The sequence below is a fragment of the Leptonotus elevatus genome, chromosome 9 (assembly GCF_054856555.1).
Source record: "Leptonotus elevatus isolate MCC_2025b chromosome 9, RoL_Lele_1.0, whole genome shotgun sequence".
NCBI classification, from domain to species: domain Eukaryota; kingdom Metazoa; phylum Chordata; class Actinopteri; order Syngnathiformes; family Syngnathidae; genus Leptonotus; species Leptonotus elevatus.
This window is the reverse complement of record NC_141247.1, coordinates 18974203-18997173: the sequence shown is the minus strand read 5'-3', so window position 1 is coordinate 18997173 and position 22971 is coordinate 18974203. Positions and strand designations below refer to the sequence as shown.

The 22971-nt window shown below is 40.7% G+C and overlaps 1 protein-coding gene across 4 annotated transcripts in view; it reads left to right on the top strand.

The window, feature by feature from the left end:
* Positions 1-22971, top strand: part of unc5a (unc-5 netrin receptor A) — a 180644-nt gene that overhangs the window by 77649 nt on the left and 80024 nt on the right. For 3 of the 4 annotated variants that reach the window (XM_086084677.1, XM_086084676.1, XM_086084675.1), the window contains exon 2: positions 10664-10879. In XM_086084677.1, coding sequence (XP_085940803.1) covers positions 10664-10879 — 216 coding nt within the window. Of the gene's footprint in view, positions 1-996; positions 1104-10663; positions 10880-22971 lie in introns of those variants that run through there. The other variant, XM_086084678.1, reaches the window with a different exon arrangement.

The following is a 22971-nucleotide window of genomic DNA, read 5'->3' as shown; positions in this document are numbered from 1 at the left end:
TGATTATTTTCCCCACTTTTTGCGTATGGTAACAGTTAGCATCTGCTGATTTAGCCACCATGTACAACGTGCAACATTGGCTACGCATTTGTTTCACTTTTGGTAACCTGGAGCATACTCAATCCTTTTTTTTTTGCTTCTTTTCGTTGTGGCAGCTGGTCCACAACAGCTGTCAATCATTGTTAAGGTGTGACGTTTGTGGGAGACGCGTTTTCTATGATGCCGAAATGGATGCGCTAACGGCCATTTTGGGACGTGTGACGTCAATGTCCGGATCTCTATGGGATAAGCGGAAATTAAATATGACATATTTTGTTGTTTTGGAGTGATTAGTGAAGTCTTACATAAGCTTGAGAAAAACCTCTTTAAAAGATGCGTTTTGATCCAGAAAACTGAGTTCATAAGGCTAGTGTTGTTTTGCCATTCAAATCTGCATTCGACAAGTAAATCACCAATGTCACAAAGTCAAAGCTAACGAGCGACGTGATCAGCCTATGAAGAGGGTCGGTTGTTTTCAGATTGTTGTTCCACTGAAGTCCTCTAGCTGTCATCGTGTCAAAAGACCAAAATTATGAGAAGGTGTTTCCGCCGTCTGTCGACTAGAAACAACAGTATGCATCCCAAATATGGTCTCTTGATCAGCCCAGACACACTACACCACCCTTCATAACATCATTTGGACATTTTGACAAGTTTGCTAATCTAATCCTAACTCAGTTTCAACAGCATTCTCACTGCTGACCGGCTTTCTCAGTATCCAAAATGTATCCAATGTTCCAATGACCACGAAGAAGCTGACAATATTTGACTCGGAATCAGTCTTGGAAAAGGCATGACTTGTGTCTCCCGCCGCTAATTAATCTCACTGCACTTGTTTATTAAGGACGAAGGAATAAGGACCCGGGCGAATGCATCGTAACTGGAATATTTATAGCCGGGTTTATTCTGAGCCGCAGCCAGTGAATAAACCTTGGCTTAAGGACACCGATTGCAGTAGGACTGTGGAAACATTGCCCACTTGAAGATTACTCGGCACGGCCAAATGCCTCAACTGTACTTCTAGATTAGATTTCATTAGCGGTATGCCTGCTTTTTTCGTAAAGGTCAGTGTTTCATTTCAATATAAGAAAACGGATAGTAGAACGGAGCTGCTAACTGTTGGAACGGCGGTCGGCAGCTTTTGCATAATTTGGTCAACCGGCAAGCAAATGGCATGTCGAGAAAACAGAAGCCATGAGGAAGATGAGACGACTGGGGATAAAATATCATCTTTAACACCGCATGGATGCCAGTGGATATTTCATTCAATCTAAGGACTCCCAATGTTAATGACGCTTCTTAGAGGCGTAAGACGGTTGCTGCATCAGAGGTTTCTTCACTTTAACAAATCGGAAAGAATCAATCCTGCTCATGTTAGCGTGCTTGCTGTTATGTACTGTATACAAATTTAGACTCACAGCTGCTCTCTTTCTCTCTCTCTCTCTCTCTCTCTGTCTCTCGCTCTCTTTCTCTCTCTCTCGCTCTCTCTCTCTCTCTCTCTCTCTCTCTCTCTCTCTCTGTCTCTGTCTCTCTGTCTGTGTGTCTCTGTCTCTCTCTGTGTCTGTGTGTGTTCGTCTCTGTATCTTTCTCCTCTCTCTCCTTGCTCTTTGTCACTCTTGTGTCTGTCTCTCTCTCTCTCTCTCTCTCTGTCTCTCTCTGTGTCTGTGTGTGTTCGTCTCTGTATCTCTCTCCTCTCTCTCTTTGCTCTTTGTCACTCTTGTGTCTGTCTGTCTCTCTCTGTGTCTCTGTATCGCTCTCCTTGCTCTTTGTCACTCTTGTGTCTGTCTGTCTCTCTCTCGCCGTGTCTGTCTCTCTCTCTCACCTGTGTGTCTCTCTCTCTCTCTCTCCATCTCCCCCCTCACGCTTTCTCTCTCTCTTTCTGTCGCTCGCACACCCACACACACCTTTGCACAATCAAATGCACAAGCCACCTGACTAACAGGCGACTCAAAATGTCATCTCTTTTAAATCAACACAAACCTGAAAGGATCTCGCGGGTTTCAAGAAAAAGGAGTCTTTCAAGACGGCGTCAAGCGAGGGGGCTGCGACACCCCCGCTGAGATGTTCCTTCAAATAGATGCCAGCAAAATGTATTAAATAATAATCAACAAGCTCCAATGAGCAGCTGTGAGCGCTCCCGTTCAAGAGCGACGAGGCTCATTAATCGTGTCGCTATTGTGAACTTTATTTACAAAACTAACAGCTCAATTCTTTACCTTTGGACACACGATTTGACACGGCCCCAAACGCTATTTAATCACCGAAAACGCCGCCTGCGATGTGATTTATGCGAGAAGCTTTTGAAGGCAATTCTCAACGTTGATGATGTGACCCGAGCCTCTGGAGCACATCTGTCATGGAAACACTGTCATCGTGCTACGGTGTCTGCAGCGCATCATTAGTACCCAGAAGCAAGCCTGCATCCATGTACACGCTTTGTAGCCAATTTTCAATTCATTTGAATGGAGGGAAATTGCAATGATGAGTTGGAAGCGTTTAGATTCTCTCCTCCCCCATACCGTCCCGTCCCGTCCCGTCCTTCTGTCCTTCGTCGCAATCTTGATATCTTTCCTGATGTCTCCATCTCCACCTCCTTCCGCCAATGACACAAACATGATGTGATTAGGCTGCCGTGCTACATGTTTATTTAATGTCGCGCTCTCCAAGGTGCGTTATCTCTCCGTGTGCCGGCGATTGATTATTTCCACGGTGAGCATAATGGCACGAACGTGTACATCTTTGCTTTTCTGTTCGAGCCTATGTCATTATGTACATACATAATTCTTCATCTCCCACTGACTGATCGAGAGAGCGGTTTTGTTCAGTCATCTACATTTCCTCATTGCATGTTGTGTTGGCCCAACACGCTTGTTGCCCCCCCCCCCTTCCCCAGCTTTCATAATATGTTTCTCATTGCAAAATGTTTATTTGAGTTTCTGACATGTGAAGGTAAATATTTGTCATCGCTCAACTGTGAACTCTATTATATCTGGCTTTTTTTAACATCCCATTTTTGTTTCTCTTCCGGCGTTTGATCACTCGCATTGTTTACTCTGTCAGACGCTTATTTATACTATTTTTAACTTAACATAAGCAGCATTCCTGTTCCCCTCATGCTCAATGTTCAGGCTGATTGCTCAGTAAATATATTCAGAGGTTTAAAAGCAACTGGAGAGCCAATTCATCTAACCAAACGCACGTTTACGGCAGCTTTGTGTTTTATGACAGCCTAACATGAAATGGTTGATTAGTCTGGATAGGAACTGTAATTGCATTAATTTCAGAAGCGATGGCGAGGGTGTCAGGAAACATGTGGTCTAGCTGCCGCTCATCACTGTGATTTAGATCATGCGTCGTATGCTCGATGATGCCTTTCCTTTAGGCACAAGATACTATATAAAAAAAAATCAATCAATTCCATTAAACCCTACTCCAATGGATATATACTGCACTACAGCCGAGGCAGCAATTGTGCATTAACAACATTTATGCGTTCAAAATATTTTAAGCTTTCGCAGTGCATACATTAACAGTGACAACATTTATCTCATTCACTCCCAGCCATTTTAACTGAAGCAACCCCCTTCGCTCTTGCCTGTTTTACTGGATATTGACTGATTTTGCAAGGCCAATACAATATTGTCTTCTATTGCTAAAAACATGGAACCTACCAAAAAGAAAGGTTAGTCTTCTCTTTCAGCAGAAAAAAAGTATATTCGTATGTTTCTGTTTTGCAGCATTTAGCATTAGAATATAGCTAAGTTTCATCATTGTACACAAATCTGTTTAAAATGGTGGGGAAACGACATTTTGCAACATGGCCCTGGTTGATCTCTTATTCTCTGCTGCCACCCACTGGCCGTTTTTGTAATAACTACAATTGCTTTTTTCAGTTCAAAGGCTGCATCAAAGCCTTCTGTATGCTCTATCATAAAAAAAATTAAACGTATAAATACGCTTTTTATCCTATCAATTACTCCATCGATTACTCGCGTAATTGTCCAAATCCTCTGATTTCAGGATATCGACAGTAATTGTTCACTGATTTCTCTGGTCATTCATGAAAGAAGACTGATTATCTTCTGTTTTTAATCAAAATAAGATATTTGCAAACATCTGTTTTTACTTAGGAAAACAATGATCAAATTGGCAAGATAGTACATCAATCCCCTTTTTCTTAATCACTATATGCATATAAAGTACCAAATAAACACCAATCACCGTTTATGACAATTCACGTCAACAGCGCTAAGTCAAAAGAGTTAAGGTGACAGTAAATTAATTTATGGATTTCTGCATGTAGTTACAGGTATGAACACTGACTGTTGTTGCTATGGGAGAGAAAGACAGAACGGTGGTTTTATTTATTTATATTCTCTGTTTATTGTTTTATATCCCAGTTGACATCCTCACACTGTTTTATATTCAGAAATTTTGTGCTGCCATTAGAGAACAAAATTAAATAATTTAAGGCTTATTTTGCAAATGGTAAATAAACAAGATGGCTTGTGGAAATGTGGTGGCGAATAAATGAGGATATAACAAATCCATTTCAACATGACTCTTCATTAGTGTATTATAAAAAAAAAAAAAGTTTGACAAACAGCAAAGATTTTATTTGATTTTTTCTTGCATTTTCCACTTCACCATCTCTTGCACATGTAGTCAGTGCCTCACTGGGGAGGTGACATAGTCAGCTGGACCGAGGAGATGTTGTGGCCCATGTGCGGAGGGAAAATCTGCCGCGGACATGATGGCTCGGAACTTTGGCAGCTGGTGCACCCTTGTTGGGATTGTGTGTGGGCTTTTTTGTGTATTTTAGGTCAATCCAAATGTCTCTTGAGGGAAGAGCAGCTGCAGACAAATATCGAGTCTGTATGTTGCATCCATCTTTTGGTTAGCATGAAATGTTGCTCTTTGCATTTAAAAATGGGTAGACGAGAATGTCCTGTCAATGAAATTGGATATCGATCGATTCAGATTGTGGTTTGAGCCAATCACGTTCAGCGGAAACTGATGCAGTGCTGCTGTATGTCTATTTGATTTCTTCATTGACCTGCAACGACTCTGTTAAGTGGCTGATACTCCCGCTGTGTGGGTGTGTGTGTGTGTGTGTGTGTGTGTGTGTGTGTGTGTGTGTGTGTGCACGTTGACTTTGAAGTACACTGTGCCATGACAATAATCTAAGCCAATTTACTACAAATCAGCCCTTCATTATGGCTTTGATATAACACCGCGCGTGACCAGAATGTCCTCCCATAAAATGACAATTTACTTTTCAAAATAAATGACGTGTTTGACCTCGTTAACCCAAAAGGCGTGTCGTTAAACGCAAGACTAACCCCGCCCCCAACACACGAGTGGGCTCACACACAAACACCAAGTGGAAGCATCCAAGTGCAGTTGGGGGTTCAATGTGACCCTCAAATGAGAAGCCAGCGGTGAGTTCACGCTGTCACATGATCATCAGGCCTTCATCATGCATGTCAGCTGGACTCGCTTTGAGTTTGTTTGAGATTCATTAGCTGACAGGTGTAAGGTGAGTGCGGTCCACTGTTTTGGGCATGACTTCTTCTGGTTAATGACCAGTTGGACTGTGTTCTACTTCAACTTTCATTCCTATTAGAAGGATTTTTTTGTACATTTTTTGTTAAAATAAATGTACATAAGTTAATTCATATTTACACTTATAGTATTGCCAAGCATGACTTATGCTCTTGCAGCTGCAGGGCAGAAACTGTGCCCTTATCACAAGAACTGTTGAAACCTTCAGCGCCGAAGACTCATATCCTTGAAGCAACATATGTGTAAACTAGGAAAAATCCGATTAAAAAGAGAGAACTCGGCGGTGTGTGCTCAGAATGGGTAGGAGATTGTTATCTGTGTACATCTCTGTCTGTTCTCCTCGTGAGCAAAAATAATCTAAATCCTATTCAATGTTCTAGGTTAACCAAACCTGACAATTTTACTGCTGTCATGGTCCATCAAATAAGGGACAGGCAAAATATTTGTGCCCAATTGATTGATTGATCACATTTTGAAGGGATTGAGGCAAAATGGAGTTTCCATCTTAGCAACGGGCAGAGAAGATGTCGATTAAGGACAATGAGCTACGTCCTTGAAAACCTTCGCTATGGCAACTTCTCTGAGTGGCATTAGTCATCTTAATACACAGCACTCGCCTTGAAACAGGAATTCAGAACATTCTGACAGGTTCCGCTGTCTCCTTAATAATAGTTATTGAAAAGTTCAATTCAGAACAGAAATGTACTGCACAACATTTTTTAACAACTCTAGATGTCAAAGACTGGTCAGTTGTGTTCTCATTGGCAGGTTGGAAAAGCAAGATTGCTGCAGATTTAACTTCCTCTGTTGTTGTGACTTTGGGCTTGTCCCATTAGGGATCACCACAGTCAGTTGTTCAGAAGGTTTAAGAAAAAAAAAAATCCTGTCCCCTTTGCTCTTGGTGAAAACAAAACGAATCCAGTGCAACGGGACGTAGCATTGCCTTGTGGGTCTTATCGTTCTTTTGGATAATGTTAGTATGTAAGTTGATGGAAAGAAACATTTAAATTATTTTTATTTATTTTTTTGACAGTTGAGTTTAGTGTTTGTGTGTGTTTTTTCGGTCAGTTTATCCTTTTTGATTGCTAAAATAGAATACATAACGCTTGCTTGTAATTTGGGGCACGTAAAAGACGTTTTCTAGGGGAGGACAGTCTTGATTAAAGGTAAAGTTGACTCCCATCCTGAAGGCATGGTGCAGGATTCCCGAAAAAATGGCATCCTCTAGTTCGGGTTGAATATCACTTCATGGGGATGGAATTTTTAAACTCAAGTAAAGAAAATCTGTATCGGCCTGTAATTAACATCCTTGTGAAATGGGATGTCATTTGTTATTTGTGAACATGTCCTTGTTGTCTAAAGCGTTATACTGTCGTTTGTCAGTTTGATTAAATCACTATATTCTAAGAGAAATATACACACATATGACACATTTTTCCGTAGCTCTTTGATGAACAACTGGTCACAGTTGAACGCTTGTATTGGCTTGTTAAGTGTCAGTTTGTGTGTCCCTATTGATCGGTTGACACCAAAAAGTCCAACTGTTTCCCTGTAACAAGAAAAAGAAAAATGTATTAAAAGAAGGGGAGTCAAAATGAGTGCTTTATATTTTAGGTAATTTAAAATTCCTTCAACGCCACTAAAATTTTTTTAACGCACGGTTAATCCAGTCGCAACACAGCAGACACATCCACGTCAAAATTGAGCAGTAATACATTTAATAATAATGCATATATTTGAAGAAACTGGGGTCAAGTTGTATTTTACAATTTTAAAAATGTGCAGAATTTCACAAGTTAGTACATGTTAAAGATTAGATAGCTCTTAATTAAAATGAAAAATGCACTGGGCTGTCACCATTATCTTACAAATGCAATTATGCCATCTAGTGGCAGATCATAGACCTCAAAACAAATCAATATCACACTTGTTTTTTATAGTATAGTATATATTTTTTTAATTTTAAACGAAATTTTCTGAATTATGAAATTACTGTATCAATGACTAAAAGATGCAGCCATATTCCTATGAGTTTAACACTTGTTGTGTCGCTAATGCAACTATCATTCAGCCCTCCTGCCTTAACACTTGCGGAAGTGCAAGCCTTATTGTTTACCAAGCGACTCTGCTGAACCAAACTGTACTTATGAGCATTCTTGTTTAAATGTTGCCTCTCCTTTTAAAGTAATTGTCTTGTAGGGCCCAGGCCTTAACACTCAACAATTTGACACATCCAGTAGACGCAAATGTGCATTGTCAGGCAGCTCGGTTGTACTCAATACTTAGCTGTCATGTTAATTTTCCTCCCGCAATCCTAAAACGGGCCCAGAAAATCAGAAAAAGGCAGCGTGTCAGCAAGTGATGCATGGCCTTCATCGGACACAGCACATTTAGTTTTCATTAAGAGTTAAACATGTACACGGAACATTAATGGGCTTCAGCGGCAATGGTGTGCTTCATTGTATCTCACCCTGATAGATTAGCAACTCAGCACATGAGGGGGCTAGCAAAAGGAAAAGCGCTAATGCGTTGCGGGGGGGGGGGGGGGGGAGGAACTGCCGGAAAATGTCTTTATACGAGGATTGGTGTTTACGATGCTATCTAATATCATCTGTGACACGAACATCGGCGAGCCGCGTGGAGAGGCCGCGAAGGGGTGGCAGAATGGAGCGAAAGGTCATCACAAGCGCCGCCGTTTCATTAGGGGAGATGAGGCTTTCCGACGTCTCCTGCTGCATGGGGAGTGATGGAGAAGGTTGTTAATGCCTGCTCTGTCAGCCATATTGGATTCAAGGCAGTAAATTAATATCTATCCTTAAAGGGTTTTCATTTGGGCCTCCCTGGAGTGTCTGCGGCGTAAAGAGGTTATTTCCTTCTTTCTACTCCCGTGTCCTCTCCCTCTCGCTTTAACTTGAAGATCTTTGGAGGGAATCGGCGTTGGTGCTTTGCCGCAGGCTTGCTTGTCACATTCAGCGTTCCTCTTCACCGTTTTTCGGAATGTGCAGAACTCAGCTGTCATTCTGGGAATGCTGAAGCAGTGATATGCATGTATACCAACTGACTATCATATCAAGAAGTGCATTCTAATTTCACTGAAATTAATAAATGCATGCTTGCTTTCAGAATCAGATGACACTTTTCAAAAGAAATACGCAATTAGCATGATTTCCTACAAGTCACGTTAGTCAGCTCAGTGGTTGGAGCAATTGCCTTCCACCACCGAGTACCTGGGTTCAAAACCCGCTTGGATCTCATTTAAGTACATTCGATGGTTCTATCAGATTTTCACTGAAATGATCAAATGCATGTTAGCTTTCAACATCAGATGACATTTTTCATAATAAATACGCTATTAGTCAAGTTAGCTCAATGGTTCGAGTAATTGCCTTCCTCCATGGAGTACCTGAGTTCAGACCCTGCTTGGATCACACTTTAGTACTTAAGTAATTTATCTTTCAATTTACTTCCCAAGCAAATGCGTTCAAATCTTAACATTCAGCTGATAGCATTCAGCCTTTTAGCATTCCCATGCAATTTCTGCAGAAATTGCACTTTGTCTAATTTGTATCGTTGTGCTCCTAAAGGACAGCTTCTGCGTCTCTGAACAGCGTCTTTCCGCACATCAGAGGAATAAAGCATCTCCTGTGTGTATCCGATATGAGGTTTTATGTTGACTGGCTCTCACAGTACACAGGATCCATATAACACTGTTTGAAGTGGCCTCGTCGCCGAGACAGGATTTACGGCCAAGGGTCCATCGAGAGTGATTTTTAAAGGCTCGTGATTAAGAGCTGGAGTGAAGACATGGACTGATCCCGCCAAGTCGAGCACACAAGGCCGAGCTGCGTCATTGCCAACTGTGCTCCACGTCACACACTCGCTCTCTGTCTCACCATCACTGTCCATCTGTCATTTGCCTTTTAAATTTTTACCCCGGGTGTGACAAGATATACATAACCGTCATGCATCGTATCGTTTTCTGTCGGATATTAATATTATGGCAGCTCGATTTAAAGTCATTTATCACTTTTTTTTTTAATACAATGTGAATTTCAGTATTCTCTGTAAACTGCCGTGACTGTGTTGGACCCCTGCTCAGATCTATTTTTGAGATCCGGCCCTGATATTCGATACCGTACCCGCCTCCGCAACCCACACGTTTGACCCATTAGCAGCCAAACCTGACCCGGCTCGATCCGCAATCTGACCAAAAACCACCTGCACCAATAATGATGCTGCTATTGAAGCTGTGTCAGTTGCTGTTTCGGTTTTAATGTGTTTTTCTTTTATTTTTTCTTTAAGTTTTCTTTAGTTATGTGCTGTTGAAAATAATAAGTTACTTCACAATATGCAATTATGAACAAAATTAACTAACCCCAAAATGTCAAATCTGTTAGGATTAATTTTTTAGGTGAAAATGAATAAATATGACCAAGTTATTTTTATCATTTTGACAAAAAAGATTGATGTCCCTACCCTACATACATATCCAATGTTCTAAATGTGTTGATGATATTGTCAATTTAAATTAGGCTAGTCGTTACTAGGATCCTTTAGAATGTTTCCCTAAAATTATCAAGGCATCGATCAATTTTTTAAACTATTTTATTGCAACATATCAATGTGCCTTTCAATGCTTAAACTTAATTGTTGAGCAGATATGTTGCTTATTCCCTGTCGCTTTTGAATCTATAGAATCCTCAGTTGCTCAAGGTCCCTTGCGCTAGTTCATGCCCAATTGTTCACAAATGAGGTTGTTGTTGTTTTTTTTACTACTATCAGGTTAAAATGGATTTAAACTGACATTTTTAACAAATAAAAAAAAATGTGACCCCCATAGTTTGTGAGTAAAGGGTCTGTTCAAGTGCAGGTGCACCAAAATCTTCCCAGAAGTGAAGCCGTTACATCTGCAAAGTGGGCAAGCAAATACATATTTTCTCGGAAAAAATATTTTGTCTGCTTTGAGTGAAGTGATCACAATTGCTGTCTCTTAAGAGTTCAGGAGAAAATATTGTCTTTGGCATCCTTGTAAAAAAACAATTTTTGTTTTTCCTTCAAGGTTCTGAGCATGCGGCCACAGCGACGCAACCTGCAGCCTTCTCCGACCTGTTACCTCACTTCTTGGTGGAACCGGAGGACGAGTTCATCGTGAAAAACAAGCCAGTGATGCTCACCTGCCGATCCACGCCGGCGACGCAGATCTACTTCAAGTGCAACGGCGAGTGGGTTCACCAGGATGACCACTTGATTGTGCGGACTGTGGACCCGGCTACAGGTACAAGCTGACCATTTTATGCTTAAAGTAACTTCCATTTGAAAGAAGTTAACTTCGTTTTTGATATTTTAATGGATGTGGCGGTGCCTTGTGCAACTCGTTTGATTATAATACAAGGCGAGGCGGGGAGGTGAAGGAAAGTTTGCAATTTGCTCCTGATTACCGCGCTCCATCAGGCCCTCGGCTTGTCCGCCAGCCTATTTAGCCTGCCAGGATCATAATAAGCACATTGGTTTCAGTCTCAGAAATCGCCATGATCACCTTGGAGACCTGTTTTTTTTTTTTTTTGGTGCCGTTGTGCTGCAGTCCCCCCCCCGCCTCCGCCATCAGTGCCATAAACATGCACGACACTGATGTCGTGTGATTCAGCAGCGATCTGCTAATGCAAGCCACCCGTTGGCAGCCTGACATCTGACAACGTGATAATGGCAGGTTTTCACGGAGGCACAAGTGAGCGCATGCAAATGTCCACAATAACTAAGCGAACCATGGCCATCAAGCTTTGCACAAAAAAAATGGATCTACAAATTTCTCTCTTTGTCTTGTATTAAACACCAAACAAAAAATATTTATCCGATCTTTAGAACTAAATAGGTTTCATCTTACAACATCAGACAAAATGTAACAGAATTAATTCTGCCTTGCTTCAGCATTCTGACGCAGATGAATAAAACTCCTTTACCACGCAGTCTTTGATTTGTTTGTGCTGACTTCTCCCCTCCTGTGCTTGAATATTTTCATGCTCCCCTATAAAATCAAATTTAGGATTTTTTTTTTTTCTCTGCTGTGAGTGACTTGGAGGTATGATTTAAGCATCAGCTCTCTGCAGTATTGGGGCTTATTTGCCTTGTTGCCAAAAGGTTGCATCAGAAAAATAACAACATTCCATCTAGTTCATGCCACTGCTGTATGACCAGCCAATCACGTGTTTGAAAAATCATTATAATTTTTTTTTTGGGGGGATTTGTAATGTATCACAATATTCTCTCAAGAACGTTGGCCATATGTACAAACCTTTGACAAAATTCAGTCTAGCTAAATTTCTTGAACAAATTTACAATCTTTCATCCATCAATTGAACAAAACAAAAAAACAAACTTGTAAAGTTTCATGAGTTTTCGTGCATGTTGAGATCCTCAAAATTAGCGGTGAACAGTGTTGCCACGGCAACAGTGTTTTCGCGAAAACTCAAACTTAAGTGTTTTAACATCATGAAGTAACGATGAGCTGGATCTCTCAGCAAAAGGGGCACAATAAAGTTTATGTGCCCAATTATTATATTGATTTTGTTTGAACATGAAAGTTTGATATTGACCATATCAGAGTAAAGTGTAATTGCACATCCACTCCAGTAGGTGGCAGTGGTGCTCTTATTATCAGAGAGTGTGCAAAGGAGTATTAGCTTCTCTGAAGAGGTGTACTTAAAACAAATTGATAGAAAATTCTACTTTTTATAAATTGTGACGGAGTTGAGGGGGCGCAAAACATTTTCGTCTTCATGGATGGTTGGGCGTACCAAAAAAAATAATTGAGAAGCACTTCTTCTCTGTGGCGTAGGAAACCTTCAGTCGTCCTTTTGTGTGTTTTCAACCTTTATAAATGAGGCCCTTAGTAGCACCTAATTCTTCTGTGCGTTGTAGGTAGGCATCTATTAGTGGGGAGTTGTTTATTTGTTCAAATGTCACACCAACAACTAATTGATGCACAACATCTATTAGAGCGCTCAGCACTATTTAAGGGCATGGTATGTAAGTAGTGACAAACCATAAATAAGGAGCCTCCGTGGCCTGGGTAAACAGTATTCTTGGCTAAATATGTGCTCTCCCTCTCTCTCTCTCTCTCGTATATACACAAGCATTACACTGAAGTATTTTAATTAGTCTCAACAGTGTAATGAACTGCTGAGAGAATATGGCTGCTTTTCTTCTCAATTGACCTTTGGTATCATGGAGTCACTCAGTCAAACAGGTTACAATGTCGTGTTAATTTCCTCAACAAAAACTAAACGAAAATAATTTCGTCAACACACATTTTCCACCGGACTAAAACTAGACTAGTACCCTCATTAATGAACAATAACTGGGACTAATTGGGACTTCTTGGACTAAAATGCTAGATTTATAGTCGGCTAAAAATGGACTAAATAAAAACGGGATGAGGTTGACTAACTATGATGAAAACCGGCGTGACTGAAATTGGACTAAAACTCAAGACTAAATTTACAAATGGCTACACCAATGTTAAAATCCAGGTAGACGTTTCTGCCCTACTTCTCCCTTTGTTGATTTTCAATACAAAGGAGGGGAGGCTCTTTGGTGAATATTAAGTAGCGTATTGGCTCCCCCCCCCCCCCAGTTGTGACCTTGCAGGATTGGCTGCTCAACTTTGATAAGATGATCATGAATTGAGTTGTCACAGCGTTGCCATAAACTACACTTTGAGGGAACATCATATTACCAATGCAGCGTTACTCTGCCAGCCATTAATGACAAAGGACCAATTCGTCATCTCGTTATGAGCGCTTATAGTCAGCGTTTATTTCCTTAAAAATAAATCTGTCTTGCCCGCCGGTTTTCACACTCTGGGAAGTTCCATCTCGCGGCAGTGGCCGTCACTCTTTGATGTATGTACGTCTCATGTGGGGCTGTGCGGTTGTGAAGGACACATGACTGTCCAAAAGGTGCGACTGCTCCAAAGCACCCATATCGATCGAGCAAACACCTCGGCTGTTTAATGTCAGTGCCGCCCCGAGGAGTTTACGGATGGGTTTCTCTAATTCCCCTTCAAGCCAGAAGATGAGACGAGCTCACATCCATGTGTGTGTGTTATTTACTGATACATCCTCCAGGGGATATTGAAAGGTTAGGATTAAGGAGCATAGTTATTTAGTTATGGGGAAAAAAGCAGCACGTCCGTGTGCAGTACAGACTTGCCAGGCTGTCCTCGCAACCCGGTCGTCACACTGGACTCCAAACTTAGATTTGTTGCCAAGCAACAAGACTTCTGTCACAGCACAAGCTGGCCGGTATCAAAGTCGTGCCATGTTGAGGGAGACATGATGAGTTGGATGTAAACCCGAGTTTATTGACAATTTACACGGCGGGAGAAAGTGGACAATCACCTTGTGAAAATAGCCCGAGAGGAACTTTGTGATTAGTTCCACCTGAAACTCTGCACAAAGCTGCAAAAATGAAATCGGCGCAAAGGCAAATGTGTGAATTTCATGACAGCGGCTTGATGTATCGGCCTCTGTTTCATTGGCTGGTTGCCGTGTGTTCACATGGGAGTCAAAACACTGCTGGAGGTGGTGGCCCATGTTTGATATGAAAATCTTTCTTCTCATTATTTGATGGATGAGTTGCCCAGCAATGATCGATCATAGTTGTGATTTTTGCACAAGAGCTCGAAGTCTAATACCCAAAACTATCAATATTACATTTTTGATATATGGTAAGCTGCCCCATAGTCAGAGGGGACTTACAATAGGTTTGTCACTGTTAATGTTCATGTTGAACCAAGAAATAGTGAAGAAATAGTCCTGCCGGTAGACCAAGCGAATCTGATTGAGGCAGCAAAGAATTTGCAAGCCCAGGGGCATTACCTTAATACAGGTGCATGTTAAACATAAATTAGAACATGTTCCAGTGAATTAAAATTGACATTCTGAATGTCATGGCAATAACTGGCTGTAATAAAACACCGCCATGTGAAAATGTGTGCTACATATCACAGAATAATATTAACAGACAATGTATTGAATGGTGGCCAAAATCCAAGGATATAATTGTTTTGTTTTTTTGTTGTTGTTTTTTTATTCAAACTTGTTTTTAATAAGCTGCATTTCTATCAGTCGATGGGTGTGCCATGTTATGGTTTGAAGTAGAGAGAGACCGATATTTTTTTCAGGGCCGATACTAATACTCAATATTAGTAACCAGGAGGTTGATAGCTGGTATTTAGAGCCAATATTTCCTTTCACTTAAGTTAAAATAATGGTGTCAAAATTTTATTTATTTAAGTATAAGAACAACTTTGAAGGTTTGCAAAATATTGGAGTTTTATTTTTATTTTTATCATAGTCAATAGAGTGCCCTAAAAAGTTAAATAAAAACACATACAATAGCTCCCTATTATAAATTAAGTATAAATAAAGTTTTTCAAACTTTCAAACAAATATCTGAAATGTAAAATTTTTACTTATCTTAGTTTTACTTTGTAATTTCAAACAAAAACAGAAGTGGCAGAGAATTCCATGGCCAACAACATCTCTTACAAAGTTAAATTTAAAAAAATAATATTTTTTTTCCCTGAAGTCAACAGCTTTCAAGTGATTTTTTTTTTTATCAGCCGTCAGATATTTTTTTTAAAGGCAGATGCGGATATTCGTAAAAATGCTAAATAACGGCACTGATAATCAATCTATCCCTAGTAGCAAGTCAGCTTTCAGCTCATTAGAAATATAATGTAATTTGCCAGTGAATTCAGTATAAAAGGTTATTACAGTATATACAGTAAGCATGTGAAAAAGCTTGCAAATCATAAGAGCCTGCAGTGCACAGTACTCAGCTCGAGCTTTTGCAAAACAAGGACTCAAGACCATCATTTTAAATCCGGGGGCTAAAGTTGCCATTGATCTTGGTGCAGAAAGTACTAGACAGTGGATGCAGTAAAATAGCTACAGTGTCTGAGATAAAGATAAATTGCAGCCCCAGATAGGAGCAGAATAGGGTTTCATTTGAAAGGTACTTGTGGTCGTCTTTAATGGGGTTACATTTGTCATTGATTCAAATAGGGTAATGTAGGATACAATGAGATATTTTAGGCAAGGTTAATGCAGAGTGATTCCTCTTCCTTATAATCCTCTTAATTAAGTGAATTAAATCATTCAGTCTAATCACGCTTACTCAATTAAACGTACTGTATTTTGTTCAATTCATTCATATACGTTAGATGTGTTAGCAACAGGGCTAGACATTTGACTACGTTACCTCAACCGAGTATGTAAAGGATGAAAGGAGAAGGGAATCGGTCAACTTCTCATAACAGGCTTCATGTTACTACTTTAGAGTACGATCTTTCTTCAGACTGAATGTTTAATGCTGGTCGCAACCATGTGGTGCAGCGCATTTTCTGTGAAAATGACATTCTTCATACCGCGTATCCATCTATTTAAATGCCTGTGAAGAAAGCTGAAAAATAGATTGATATGCTCGTCAAATGAGTAATAGAAACCACAAATTGTCATTCTTTCAGTTGTTTTTGTGTACCGGTAAATATAAACCGACGTGTTAGCAAAACTGATGAGACCGTCAACCTCACACAGCACAGCAGAGAGATGATGATGCCAAAAAGGCAGCAGATGTAAATGTGTGGCCCAACACTGCAGAGGCAATATTCATCTAACCTCCATCTCCGTCGGCTGCCGGCAGAATCAAATGTCAGTGTGCTGCCATTTGAAATTAATCCCTGAATCACCTGTGACGTGGAGATGGGTTTGTTTCAAACTCACGGGTTCAGGTGGTCGCCGACATGACAAGTGGATAACTATCAGACGTAACCTCTGCCCTCATCAGGCGACTTTGTTTACGGAAATTGTTTCAATCCCGCAAGCACGGAAGGACTGCTCCAGCTGTTCTAGTATTACACATTTCAAACTTTGACTCAAACGGTCCCATGCGCACTGACTCTGGATGATAGGGTTCAAACCCTTGGTACTTTGCCTTCCAAATGCATAGGTAAAGTATTTAACTGTGACTGGTTCTAGATCTGGTAAGAATTTTACAATATTGATGTGATTGATAACTTTAAGCAATGCTTATTAAGGTGCCTTAATTTCATGTTCCATGCACTGTTTTTAGTTAACACGTTTACGTCGACAAAAGTAAATGAAGTTCACTTAATGAATATAGAGCGCTTTATCTACACCATATGTTGTCCAAAGTGCTTGACCAAGTCTCATATACACTTTTTTGAAAACATAGCGGAGTGGACCAAGATTGTTTGCGCATGTCCAACACGCTAACACATCAAGCTACATAAAGGTTTACTTTTCAAATTTAAAATAGCTTACTTTAACCTTCAAGGTCCCTTGCCGTACGCTGGCCACCGGCAGAATCCAGGGTGTTAAAATTAAATTAAATCCATCCGTTCTGTCGTAGCAGCTAGCTAGCGCTAAGCTAAACCCTGTGAGGATTTGTCTCTCCGATCAAGCGTCCGAGTTTTTACGAACTCCCTTCGTGCTAGCACGGCATCAGAGGCCAACAGTGAAGTAATGGCAAAATTGTTGATACACTTCCGGGTGTCGGGTCTTGAAGAGTGCGCTTCACACAACGCTGTGCACCCGCCACTAATGCTAACATTGACTTAGTCCATTGTTTTGCCTTTGTTGTTGTTAGCGCTGGATGGTCCATACTCCACAGTTTCCACTTTGTGACAAAGTTCCGTTTTAAGGAGGAAAACTAGGAGCCCCCTCACCTTGGAGAGCTGAATCAAGTCTGACATTTGTCGTTAATCTTCGGGTCCAATGTGACCTGTACAGTACAAATTGTGTGTTGTTTGTTTGAACTGATGAAGAGTAGGTGAGTCTTTGCCCCCCGCATCAGGTGCAGCTGGAGATTCTGTAACTTGCTCAAGGACACTTGGACAATGGGAGTGTGCGATTGAGAGATAGACATGCCACATTTCGGCACATGCAAAGGGACAATTGTCTCAAGAAAAGCTCCCTTGAACATGAAAGGGAAAGAGATGTCACAATTTGTCCTTCCTCTCCTGGTATCAATGCCTGTTATTGATCCATCCTTGAGTCTATCGGTTCCTATTACCAGCCCTCAGTAACTTATCTCAATTGTTGTGGCTGTGACAGTTTCCAAAGCCTCGGCAGGCTCTGCGCCTTTGCCAGGTCGTCCTTTATGAAAGAGGAGGACCGGGGATGTCGAGTGAGTCTTAATAAAGACATATCTCCTCTGAACAAATCAATAGTGACAGTGTGTTTGCATAGATTAGGGGATTCTCCCGCTCTATGATTTCTCATCAGACACATGATGAGGAGAAGGGAGATGGGCATTTGAGCAGAGGATGCTTCTATGGGCCAGACTGATTTGATTGTGTTTGCGTTTCATCTGCCAGCGTTGATGGAAATGATTTTGATCCTTGCGCAGTATTGTCAGCCCTGCAGAAAAGCCTCTCAGGTGGAAAATACATTCCATTTCATATTCCTATTTCAATAAACCTCCGCAACTGCTTTATAAAGGACCCGGCCGATGAGATGTTCTTTGTTGATTGAACCGGTTGTCAACAAGCCTTGGAAGATGCAGAAAATCATAAAGTCACACAGGTTTGCTGTGTGCCTTATGAAAGCAGATTTTTTTGAGACACAATAGTAATAACATGCAGTGTATCCTATTCACTTTTTTAATAACTTTGAACCCCTGTAACCATGCCCTTATAACCCTGGGGCAGAGGTTGTTAGCCTGGATTGGATGGAACCCTAGAGGTTCGGTGAGTCAGTCTCAAGGTTTTGCCGTCATGCAGTCAATATTCAGGTAAAGGACAGAATTCCGGAAAGGGGTAACCCAGGAGTCTTATGTGGGTTTTTAAAAACCTATGCAGGTTATTGCGCGTGTTTACATGGCCTTACAAAAAACAAATATTGCCAATATTTGTGTTTTAAAAGTGTTATTGCCTGCATGTAAACGTAGCCGTTGGCTGCAGGTGATCACGCTACATTGCTTGGCGCTCGGTAGTCGTCTTGTAACAGTTGTGATGGTAGATCGTGTGATTTCTCTATTATTCATACTAACTATCTCAAGCAAAAAAAACAAAGTGGTTGGACGAATATATACAATGTGAATTCGCATGTACAGGGAGTCCTTGAGTTCCGTTCCTATGCTAGCGATGTAACACGAATTTCGACTTAAGTTGGATCTCACCGTTAAAGTCGATATGTACATCAAAATAATTATTAATACCGAAATACAGTAATTTAAAAAAATATATATATTCGTGTCACCCGGAAGATGCCGGAACCAATATTTTGTGTTTCCGCACGGACATTAATTGCTGACGGACGGCAAAGTGGAGCTAATGGAAGCGTAAACATGGAAATGTGACGCGCCTGATGGCGAGCCGACCTGCTCGTGGGCGTCCGTTGCTGGAGGTACACAATTTTAAATAACTTAAAAATGGGGTGATTACTGTGGGAAATTAACGAAAAAGAAATTGCATACGTCGTAACTCGAGGACTCCCTGTATAACGGAACATATGGTGCCCCACAGGGGTCAATTCTGGGGCCTCTGCTGTTTTCATTGTATCTTGGGTTCACCAGAAGTGGTTGTTTTAAAATGCGCTATAAATATAGAGTTGAGTGATGGAATGCAATGCCAAGTTGAGCAATTCTAGTCTAACATAACTTGCTAAACTTAAAGTCAAAATTGTATGGAGACGGGGAATACAAGAACACAAAACTTTGAGAATTCAAGGTGAAGAGAGTCCGATTTGATGAAAGGGTTGGTCTCCTTTTTAAATGTAGTAGCCAGTAAACCCTTATACCTAGGTCTTGAATTAAATAAATACATATCGTATTTTATTTATCAATAAAGAGGGGCATAGTAAACAGTTTAAGAACCACTGCCCTGGGGTTTATCAGCACCTCGCCTCCATCAATCCTTCTAAATCGAAATACAGCCGATGACGTGGTCAGTAAATCATCACTTTCTCATTAGAACTAATCGGGTGTCATGGCACCACAGGAGTAACCCTTGCGTCTGCAAGGGAGCGAGGATTAATTTGAATAAAAGATGTCTGTTCTGATTGACTCCATCCTGGACTGTAATGTGATGACAGATTTAATTTCTGATCCAAAGGGAAGATAATCTCGGTTTAGCCCAAACAATCTCTGACCTTTCTTTTAATATCTCAGTGCTTAATACGTTAGTCACACCTCCCACCCGCCTCTCGTTCTCACACCCACATGGATGCTGATATTGAATTTACAGAAGATTCCTTCTGTAAGCTTCGTCTGAAGCCTCGTGGTGATACTCGGCCGTCGGATCCACCCCAACGGTCGTGGGAACACACAGCAGTGATTAAGCATGATCTTTAATAGCAGGTTGAGGAGCAGTCGTGCTGCAATTTAACCCAAAATCTGATAATGAACCGCAGGAAATAAGGCAATCACAGTGAAGTGGGCAATATAGTCCTAAATGAACAAAATGGCCTTTTACCACCTGCTAAGCATCGATCAGTAGCAGAGGGGACTAATTGATAATGCATCATTCGTCGCTGCCTCATAATGGGACTTGCATTTCATCCTGTCCTTGACTGTGGGATGGCACAGGAAGGATTTGGCGGTGAATCCCTCAAAACAGATGGGAAGGTGAATTGTTCCCATAACACATCTGCCAATGTGTTCTATTAGGCTTCTCAGACAGGTCAGCTCGGTGTGTGCGCGCGTGTAAGTAGACACTTAAAGTGTCAATGTGTTAGAACTTCTAATTTTGATTGATAGATTCCACACAACAAAGCAGTCCCTCGGAAATTTGGCAGAAACCAATCCAAATAATGTGCGCTTTTCATTCGGGACTATTTTTTGCGACTCGTGTGCTCATGGCAAAACATCATAGCAACACTCATCTAAAAAAATACTGCACATGCTCTGCTAAAAATGTTTGGACACTTAACACATTTTGCCAACTTTCACAAAATATATTGTCCCAAAATCAAAGAAGAATCCATAAACGGGGGGGAAATGGAGTAAGACTTGCCGTCAAATAAAATGCATTGATTTTGTTTTCATTATTTCTTCCTGGGAAAGTAGAGTGAGAATGAATTGAAAATGCAACTGCCTCCTGGAACAGGCTGTGAACAACTTGAAAGGTCCGCTGTGATTTAAAAATAGTCATAGCAATAGTAATCTCATGTTGTAAAAATATATAGTAGTCATTAACATGTACAAAGTTTTTTTTACACTTGAAAGCTTTCTTTGATTCACCAAGCCAATATTGATATCTCACAAACACGGCCCAAGTAAATATGAAATGCAGTTTTCAAATGAAAATCCAAGCCTATCTGGTCCTATGTGTGAAATTTCTTTGCATTATTTGGACTGCTGAGTTCAGTTTCAATGGCCAAAGTCAGGTAAGATTACCACCTGTCACACAAACTGATTTTAAAAAATAAATAAGAAAGAAACACACCATTTCACAAGCCAAATAAATAAGAACAAATATAATAAAATGCTTGAAATCGACATCAACTGATTATCCCAAAGAGAAGTATTCTGTTAACTGACGAGACAGAAGGTGACCTTTTTTAGAAAGTGTCCAGCCCTGGTGTAAAAATAGCACAATATTTCAAAATAAGATCAAAAACCTACTGTCGACAACTATGATGGTGGCAGTGTGATGGTCTGGGGCAGCTTTGCTCCTTCTGGTCCTGGACAACTTGTTGTGTGTGATTAATGCAACTATGAATTGTGCAGTCTCCCAGCAAATCGTGTGGGTGAAAATTTGGCCATCAATTTGTGAGCAGAAAAACGTTCATGGCACTGTGTGTTCATTATTACTAACCCCAAGCAGGCTCTATTCAAAGACATCGTCTTCGTACAGTGGAAGCTCCAAGGTAAACAACAATTTGCTCTGTGCTACTGGTTGAACTATAATTTTTCAATTATAAGTGTTCTTGAGGCATGTTTTTCCAGGAAATATTGAACTATAACCTGTGGAACGCTTCCACTTTATCTCTATTTTTGTTCCGTTTTCATTGTGTCTGGTGTGATTTCTCTGCATACAGACATCATAAATTGAACATTAGCTGCAATTAGTGGAACAAAGTCAAAGAGTGATAATTACGCTTTGCCAAATATGTCAGTCCCTTGGTTCTATTTCTCTTGAGCAATTTTGTATTATTGTAAAAGAAAAGATTGGAGTATCTTCTTTCTTCAGGAAAAAAAAAGTATGTATATTTGTCTGTTTCCGTTTTGCAGCAATTAGCATTAGAATATAGCTAGGTTTTGTCAATATTCATATTACTGGCAAAAACACTGACATAAAGATACAATATGGCCCTGGCTGATCTCTTATACTTGGCTGCCACCTGCTGACGTTTTTTTGTAATAACTAGCATTGCTTTGAGCCACCTCTTCATGTCAGAAACTGCATCAAAGCCTTCATATGCTCTTGCATAAAAAACGTTACTTTTTATTGTTGTTTATTTTGTATTGTTTAGAAAACAAAACTTAAGGCGATAAAAGTATCAAAGTAATCAATTACCAAATGAATTGATTACTTTTCGATGTAATCTTGACAGCTGTAGTAACTAGCCGTAAATGGTGATCTTAATGGACAATTTTCCATGTCCTACTCCAAACTGAAACGTAGGGGTTTGTGTGCAGCATATATTCCGTATTTTCCAGTCCAACTGCACCGCACTTGTGGAGGCCAAAGTTGACAATGTGCTCTGATTTGACCGCATCAGGAGTCCGAACGGAGCCAAAAAGAGCTGATAAACGTCCCCCCCGTCTCGCTATTATTACTTCACGCAATTAAGTCACCGTTTCCTCTTAACGTTATAACCTTAAATGCAGCGTCGTCTTTCAAGCTCTACCCGCGTGGCACCCAAATGAAAGATGTGACTGTTAGGCTGACAGCCGTGCACCGAGTGGGGGCTTTGTGATGTCAATCAGCACCTGCTCTGTTCAAATTGGTTTAGTAATAGTGGGGCTGGGGGAAAGGGGGGTGGGAGAGGGGGGGGGTGCGGTGAGGCAGCTGACAGCTAAATAGTCCGTGGAGATTTTTGATAGGCAGAGGAACCGAGTTGGCTGACAGTTAATGCTTTGTGTGTTTGGCCCCAAGGAGACTTTTAGAGCATTTGTATTTTACACACTCCCGGAACAAACATCAACTTGCCGGTCGCCTCCTTTTAAACTAGAAGCTGCAGGGTGTCCTGGGTATGGGACAGTAGTGCAGAAGTGAAAAGACTGTTTTATGCAGCAAGCGGAAGAAAAAAAGCTTCAGTGTCCTTGTGGAGTGCTCCATGAAACATAAAATGGAACGCAGACATTTTACTCCAGAAGTGTGCTATAGACAATGCTTTC